The sequence below is a fragment of the Bubalus bubalis genome, chromosome 18, assembly GCF_019923935.1.
Source record: "Bubalus bubalis isolate 160015118507 breed Murrah chromosome 18, NDDB_SH_1, whole genome shotgun sequence".
Classification (NCBI taxonomy): domain Eukaryota; kingdom Metazoa; phylum Chordata; class Mammalia; order Artiodactyla; family Bovidae; genus Bubalus; species Bubalus bubalis.
Genome location: NC_059174.1, coordinates 38,658,473 through 38,666,996, shown reverse-complemented (window position 1 = coordinate 38,666,996; position 8,524 = coordinate 38,658,473). Strand labels below are relative to the sequence as shown.

The 8,524-nt window shown below is 49.3% G+C and overlaps 1 protein-coding gene across 1 annotated transcript; it reads left to right on the top strand.

Moving 5' to 3' along the window:
* The first annotated feature begins 439 nt into the window (after window positions 1-439).
* On the top strand, window positions 440-6,589 carry HP (haptoglobin). The gene is given in 7 exon segments (NM_001290979.1): window positions 440-451; window positions 2,373-2,446; window positions 2,728-2,826; window positions 3,109-3,180; window positions 3,735-3,836; window positions 4,668-4,742; window positions 5,695-6,589. Coding segments are annotated over 7 exon segments (1,206 nt in total). The 5' UTR covers window positions 440-446; the 3' UTR covers window positions 6,474-6,589.
* Window positions 6,590-8,524: the final 1,935 nt, after the last annotated feature.

Below are 8,524 nucleotides of genomic sequence, written 5' to 3'. Positions count from 1 at the left end.
AATGTTTACTTGAGAGCCCTGTCTCAGCCAGGTTGCAGGAGTGCCTCTAATGGATTTGAAACAACCCCAAGAAGGGCTTTGTCCAGTGCTGAAAAGCATCCAGAACAAAGAGACCCAGATTGACGGTTCCTCCCCCAATCTTGCACACTGGCTCATTTCGGGAAACCCTTTGGCAGCTGCACGGGGTAGTGATGTGGCCAGGATTCTTTGGCTCAAGCATGAAGAACACCAGGGGAAACTTAAGCATGAAGCAATAGCTGGACTCTTTAACAGGGAGGTTGTTTGTGGCTTTGTTACTGGAAAATGTGAGTAACCTTAATAAGGCCAAAGTGTGGAGACACAGCAATTACAAAATCAAGAAGGGGGTGGAGTGAGATACTGGGGACATAAAAGCATCAGCAGGTGCCCCCAACGGCACTGCACTTCCAGAGCCAGACACACCAAAGATGAGGTGAGTCCACAGTTTGCTCCTATCCCTCACTTTTCTCTGGATTATTTCATCCTTCTTTGGATATATCTTTTATCTACATGACAGCCTGAGTACAGGAGAGGCCTACAGGAGAAATGCAAAAATATAACGAAGATAAATAAGGCAAATGGACTAAATTATAGACTTTGTTTGCTTTCTGATGCACAGCATGCAAACAATATGTTTTATCCTCGCAAAACTTCTCAGGGTTTGTTCTGTCCTTGGCTCTGACTCCCGATTATTTAGGATGGATCTCACTCTTCTTTGCCTGAGGGAATCTACTCATGTGTTTGGTTTTAGAGCCCGGAAGCACCAAGGCTCAACCTGTATTTATAATAAGAATTATCTTCCAAATAGTAGCGTGTTTGTAGAGGATCCTCTATGTTCTATGTGCTGCATAAGGTTCTGGAGGAGATATTGGAAATGGATTAAAGCTTGGTCCTTGACTTCTAGGAATTATGAGTTTGGAGCAGTCCTTTCAGTCATTACCTCATTGTTTTCCAAATTTCATTCATTTGCACATCAGCTTCACGGTTCTCACCATATTCCTGTGCTGCCCATACTACTATTCTTTTTGTAACATTCTCTCTGGGGTGTCACTGGCAGCTCAGTGGTAAAGAATCTGCCTGACAATGCAGGATTCGATCCCTAGGTTGGGAAGATCTCCTGGAGAAGCCATCCCCTTCTCCAGGAGATCAACCCTACTCTGGTATTCTTGCCTGGGAAACCCCAAGGACAGAGGAGCCTGGCGGGCTACAGTCCATGGGGTCGCAAAGAGTTGGGCATGACTTGGTGACTTGAGCACACACATAGTGGATAAAGGTTTACTATGCAAAGATTCTCTGCTTTTCTGTGTCCATAAAAGGTAATGTTTTCAGATGGTGCTGTCTTTCCCATGAGACATGACTTTCTCTAAGGAATAGCTTTTTCCTTGAGATTATAAAGTTTTCGTCTTTGTGGGGAAGCTCCTGTGGTAGGCCTCTGGACATTTCCCCCCCTTTTTTGGCCACACCATATGGCATGCGGGATCTTAGTTCCTCAACCAGGGATTGAACCTGGGTCCAAGCAGTGAAAGCTTGGAGTCCTAACCATTGGACTGCCAGGGAGTTCTCCCTGGCATTTTGAATATGCCTATTAGCAGATTTTAAAAAAACGTACAATGAGAAAGACCAAAAGTGAAACATTTGAGTGACACAAGGCACTCAGATTTTATCAAAACAGAAAAAACATTTTTTCTGAAATGTTGAAATAATGAACTAGGAACTTAACCAAGCCATCTCTGAGTAGTTGCCGTCTTCCAGGGAGATGGTCCACGGGTGGGTATGGCCTGTGTGCTGATGCCCATGTGCACAGTCAAGCTTTTACAGAGTCAGTTATCATCCAGGTAACCTTCTGGAATTTGGGGGTTCGCTATAGGACTTCCTGAAGTCAAATTATCATAAAATAATAGAAACAACCACATCAGTGTTTTATATTTTAGGGAACCTCTTATTTTGAAAATTTCCCCAAAGTAGAGAGAGTAGCATAATGATAACCACCCCCCGCACCACCACCCCATCGTCTAGATATCCACATGCATTAGTGGAATCCTCGTAGCCCAGCACCTCAGGGTGCTTCCCACTCCAAGGGAGGCTTCTCTTTGCTGAGGAGCTCATATGTTAACAATTTAGTGTTTCCTGAATCCTGCTATGCACTGAGGCCTGATCCCTTCCTAATCTTGCTTGCTCTTCTCTGAAGCTGCTGTAGAATTCCCAGCAGCACGGACCACACTGGAACCTCTGTGACTGGGAAGCTGCTAAAGTATGCATGTGGGTGGGTGAGGGGTCTTTAGGTAACAGGAGCGGAGAGTGTGTGTGTTGAAGTGGGGAGACCAGCAGCGCCCTCCTTTCTGTCTTCTCTGCAGCGCCCTGCAAGCTGTCGTCACTCTCCTGCTCTGCGGGCAGCTTCTCGCTGTGGAAACCGGCAGTGAGGCCACAGGTAGGTCTGCCTTTGGGCGAGGGCTGTACCTGGCCACACTGCTGCATCCCACTTGGGCCCATCAGATCTGCATCCTCTCTGGGAAAATCCAGTTGCTCCTTATCCTGATCTCTGGTCTTTCAGTATTGTAAAGAACATTGGGGAGCCAGCCAGCCTGCAATCTCTCCTGGGCTTCCATTTGGGGTGTGGGAGGTTGATTTGCTGTTTCTTCTCTCCTGACTTTTCCAGTCTCTAGGGGCAGTTTCTGAAAATGAACCTTGCCCTCCTGTTTTCCTTTGCAGCCGACAGCTGCCCAAAGGCCCCCGAGATTGCTAATAGCCATGTGGAGTACTCGGTTCGCTATCAGTGTGACAAATATTACAAACTGCGTGCTGGAAATGGTAAGCCTGGGCGAATGCCTTCAGGTCCTCCTCTCCCAGCCCAGGACTGCCTCGACACAGTCTCACTATTGCCACGACTGCCATAGTCACCTTGACCATCATCTGTCCTGCTGGGCTTTACTGGCGCCTGCAGCACTTGGCTTTAGCATAGCGCTCCTCCCTTGCTCCTCTTCCCCAGCCCTCCCTGCTCCTACTTCTCTGACTCTGCTCTTTAAATACCTTCTCTCCTAGTGCTAGGTCCAGCTTTTTGCTCATTTTTTTTTTTTTTCCGTTTGGTTTCAGGGGTGTATACTTTTAACAATAAGCAATGGATAAACAAGGACATTGGACAGCAACTCCCTGAATGTGAAGAAGGTAGGAAGTCAGGCCTGGGAAACAGATTGAAAGTGGGTACTGAGGGGTTGGGGCATGGCAGGTATCTTGATGGAAACATCCTCAAGGCACATCCTCCCTGTGAGGCTTCCTCTGGGCACACACCAGTCGAGGACAGGGACTGGGGGGACCACAGGTGGCCGGGCAGAGATGTGCACAGGCAGGTGACGCTTCCCCGTAAAGTTCACTAGGGATGCGTTCATCTGGTCTCCTGGGCACTGACTGAATCCACTTCCACAGAGGATCAGGGGACCCTGTATGTACAGAGAGCCCACCTAGAGATCCCTGGGCCAAGGGTAAAGCAAGCTGCAGGAGGAACAGGTCGAGGGAGGGCAGAACAAAACCGCAATCCGTGGGAATGTGCTACAAGAGGCTGGAGATGGGTCAGGACTCCACTGTCACCAGGAAGAGCCGGTGCTCTCTCCTTTTGGGATGGAGGGAGTTTGATGTGCAAACCAGCTTCTTCTGTTCCGACTTTTCGCGTCTCCAGGGGCTGTTCCCCAATATGAATCTTCTCTTCCTCTTTTCCTTTGCAGATGACAGCTGCCCAGAGCCCCCCAAGATTGAAAATGGCTACGTGGAGTACTCAGTTCGCTATCAGTGCAAAACCTATTACAAACTGCGCACCAGTGGGGATGGTAAGGCCTAGACGAATGCCTCCTGTCCCTCCACTTCCACGGGGGATGGAGCCAAGGTGACTGGTCAGAAAGGGCATGTGCTTTCTGGAGCCAGGAGATTCAGGTTCTAATGAAGGTTTTGTCACTGGCAGCTGTGGCCTTTTGGGAAAATTAACTCTCTTCAGCCTCGAGTTTTCTTCCTTGTTAAGTGGAGGAGATGCCACGTAGCCTACGCATCTCAGGGTGAGATCTATATAAAATAGGATGGTGATGGTGATGATGGCAGGGAGCCCTCACCTTGTGAGCACAACGCTCCCGCACTGGGGAGTTTTCTCCACAGATTTGCTCATGAGGTCCTCACAACACCCCTCTGGAGAGACTATTATTTATTTTTGCCAAGTTGTACAGCTTGTGGGAACTTAACTTCCTGACCAGGGATGGAACCTGTGTCCCCCAAATTAGAAGCTTGGAATCCTAACCACTGGACCACTAGGGAATTTCCAAGAGACAGGATTATTATTCTCATTTCACTTCTGAAGAAACTGAGGCATAGAGAGGTTGATAAATTTGCCTAAGTTCAGGTAGCCTGTATGAGGGAACGTCAGGATTTGAACCCTGATTCCAACCCTGTACTGCTTTGACACAATCGCCTCGGCCACCCAGACCACCATCCGTCCTGCTGGGCTTCACCGGCCCCCAGCACTTGGCTTCTAGCACCGAGCTCTTCTGTCCCTCCCCCTCCCTGGCCGTCCTTCCTCCTATTTCTCTGACTGTGCTCTTTAAATATGCTCTCTCCCAGTGCTAGGTCCAGCTAGTGTCCCTTTCAGCTTGTATTCTTTCATTTTGTTTCAGGAGTGTACACCTTTAACAGTAAGAAGCAGTGGATAAATAAGGACGCTGGACAGCAACTCCCTGAATGTGAGGCAGGTAGGAAGCCAGGGGCCTGGGAAGCAGACTGAAAGTGGGTACTGAGGGGTTGGTGCACGACAAGCATCTTGATCAGAACATCAAGGCACGTCCTCCCTATGAGGCTTCCTCTGGGCACACACAAGCCAAGGACAGGGAGCGGGGGGACCAGAGGTGGCTGGGCAGAGATGTGAGCAGGCAGGTGACGCCGCCCCTTGAAGTTCACTAAGGATGTGTTCATCTGGCCTCCGAGGCACTGACCGAGTCCACTGTCTACACTGTCCATAGAGGATCAGGGCACTATGTATAGAGAGCCCACCTGGAGAGCCCTGGGCCAAGGGTAAAGCAAGCTGCAGGAAGAATAGGTTGAGCGAGGGCAGAACAAAGCCGTAATCCGTGGGAATGTACTACAACAGGCTGGAGGAGGGTCAGGACTCTCACCAGGAGGGGCTGTGCTCTCTCCTTTCCCTCCTGGAACAAGAGGGTTTTGCCCATCCTCTTCTGCTACTTGGGCTGTGGAACCGCTAACCTGCTGGGTATCGACTGCAGTATCTATAAAATCTGTGTTCCGGCCAACATTGCTTCACGTCCCTATTCAGAGAATGAACCTTAGTAGCTCCTTGTCCTTACACTGAATTTCAGGGATCGTGGACCTCTAGTTGTGATAAATCATTTAAATATACCTAGAGTTCAGCAGCTGGGATTTGAAAATATCAGTGCTGTTTGTGAGTCAGAAAAGCAGGAAACAGAACTCTGCTTTAGTGATGTGAACATTAAAAAAAAAATAATTTTAAACTGTAAACATTGGGGAAGGGAGGAGCAGAAGGTAAGAGCAAAGCATGTAAATGTTTCTAGCCCTGGAGACATGAAGAGCGATAGTTTTGGACAGCGGCAAGACCTGGCGTTTTTATGTTTCCCGGCCCAGAGGACACTCACACCCCACTCCTATTAATGACGGTCTTGCTCTCAACAGTGTGTGGGAAGCCCAAGCACCCCGTGGACCAGGTGCAGAGGATCATAGGTGGCTTCCTGGATGCCAAGGGCAGCTTTCCCTGGCAGGCCAAGATAGTCTCCCACCATAATCTCATCTCGGGAGCCACGCTCATCAATGAACGATGGCTCCTCACCACAGCTAAAAATCTCTACCTGGGTCACACTAGTGACAAAAAAGCAAAGGACATCACTCCTACTTTAAGACTGTACGTGGGGAAGAACCAGCTTGTAGAGGTGGAGAAGGTGGTTCTCCACCCTGACCACTCCAAGGTAGACATTGGGCTCATCAAACTCAGACAGAAGGTACCTGTCAATGACAAAGTAATGCCCATCTGCCTACCTTCAAAAGATTATGTGAAGGTGGATCGTGTGGGTTATGTGTCTGGCTGGGGGCGAAATGAAAACTTCAACTTTACGCAGCATCTGAAGTACGTCATGCTGCCTGTGGCTGACCAAGACAAGTGTGTGAAGCACTATGAGGGCGTCGACGCGCCTAAAAATAAGACAGCTAAGAGCCCTGTAGGGGTGCAGCCCATACTGAATGAGAACACCTTCTGCGTCGGCCTGTCCAAGTACCAGGAGGACACCTGCTATGGCGACGCCGGCAGCGCCTTCGTCGTTCACGACAAGGAAGATGACACCTGGTATGCGGCCGGGATCCTGAGCTTTGACAAGAGCTGTGCTGTGGCTGAGTATGGTGTGTACGTGAAGGTGACCTCCATTCTGGACTGGGTTCGGAAAACCATCGCTGACAACTAAGGCGGGGCTGGCTAGGAGCAGCTGCCTGGAAGGACGAGGGGAAAGCTACACAGGAGCAGAGGGGACATGAGTGCAGTGTGGCACTGGTGGGTTCCAGCCAATAAAGAGCTTGCTTTGCCTCACTTCTGCAATGCGTCTTGCATTCTTTACCACTGAGCCCCCAGGGAAGCCCGTCTGTGCTGTTTTTAGCCTTGTTTTTTTTTTCCTCTCATTGACGGTACAGCAGCAGCCAAGTGCTCTAGAGTTTACTGGGAGTGTGGCAGAAAACACCCCGGGCCAACTGGAAATCCCTAAGGTGATATGAACTGGCCCACTGGGGAACTCATGATCACTGAATGAGTGCCTATTCGATGGCAGGCCTCAGGGAGGTCACAGTTATCCTTTGTTTTATAGACAAGGAAATAGAGAGTCAGAGAAGTGGTTTGCTGAAGGTTACACAGCTATTAAATAGAAAAGCTGAATCTTGAACCTTTGTTGTTGCTTAGTCACTAAGTTCTGCGACCCCCATGAAGACCCTACCAGGCTCCTCTGTCCATGGGATTTCCCAGGCAAGAACACTGGAGTGGGTTGCCATTTCCTTCTCCAGGGTATCTTCAGCCCAGGGATCAAACTTGCATTTCCTACATCGACAAGTGGGTTCTTTACCACTGAGCCACCAGGGAAGCCCAAAGCTGAGTTCTGAACCTAGGTCTGTCTGAACACAAACCCCGAGCTCTTTTCACAGCATCCTCTGCTTCTTCCGAGTGGAGGAGGAGAAAGAAAGAAGGCTGGTGAGGAAGACGCTGGCTTGAGCGGCACGAGTGTCTGACAGATACTACTCCGTTGCTTGTGCTCCAACACACCAGTGCTTCAGCTAACACAGTAAGATGTATAAAGGCAGGGTTTCTAGATTTGCTGGGTCCAAGTCACAGCTCGATGACAAACCTGCCAAGTTCCCTGAGCTCCCTGCCCATTAGTCTCCTGGGCTCTCCCACGGGAGGCGTAACCCAGACAGGCTCTAAAGGGCCATCAGTAGAAACATTCTGGGGCTGGGGGAAGTCAGAAGTCTCTTCCTGAGGAGGGGCTGCTTTTCCCATTTGGAAGAAAGCAACCCTCAACTAGGACTCAAACCACAGCCATCTGAGTCTTTCATTTCACAAAGATAAACTGTTCTTGCTATGAACAGTTTCCCAGAACAAAAGTTCCAGAACCCAGCCCATGAAGCTCTTCTTCTCCCTGAAGAAGAGTTCTAACTGAGCCACACACCTTTATTCAGCACACTGGCCCTTCACCAGCATACAGTCTTGTCACACCAAAATGCGGCCTCCCCTGCTTACGGCTTAAAATGTCGACTGGTGTCACTACTCTCTCTCTAGCGTTCTGTCCTTCCCTGTGATGTTGTCACAGGCGCTCTCCAGACCCATCGATAATGAAAAGCAGGTTGGAGCTCACAGGCCAAGGAACAAGTGAGACCTATATTCTAGAACCTGCACAAGAGACGATGGCCAGAAAGTCAAAAATAATACAAACATGTAAAATCCTGCCTCTAAGCATACAGTTATACCTCTTTCTTCTAATAATATCTTCAGCACTAAGGTTTTTTTTTTTTTTGAAGAATAAACCATCCAAGTTTTTTTTGAAGAAAAATCTGATTGTATTAAGTGGCTTCTGCCTCTAAGGAGGGAGAAGGCAATGGCACCCCACTCCAGTACTCTTGCCTGGCAAATCCCATGGATGGAGGAGCCTGGTAGGCTGCAGTCCATGGGGTCCCTAAGAGTCAGACACAACTGACTTCACTTTCACTTTCCACTTTCATGCATTGGAGAAGGAAATGGCAACCCACTCCAGTGTTCTTGCCTGGAGAATCCCATGGACAGAGAAGCCTGGTAGGCTGCAGTCCATGGGGTCGCACAGAATCGGACATGACTGAAGCGACTTGGCGGCGGCGGCCTCTAAAGAGAAAAATAAAACTTTCGCTATTTTGTCACTTTCCTTATCCCCTCTACCTTCCTCCCCGGCAGCACCTCCTGCCCACCTGCCTCCCCCTGGGGTTTCAGTGACACTGAACTCTG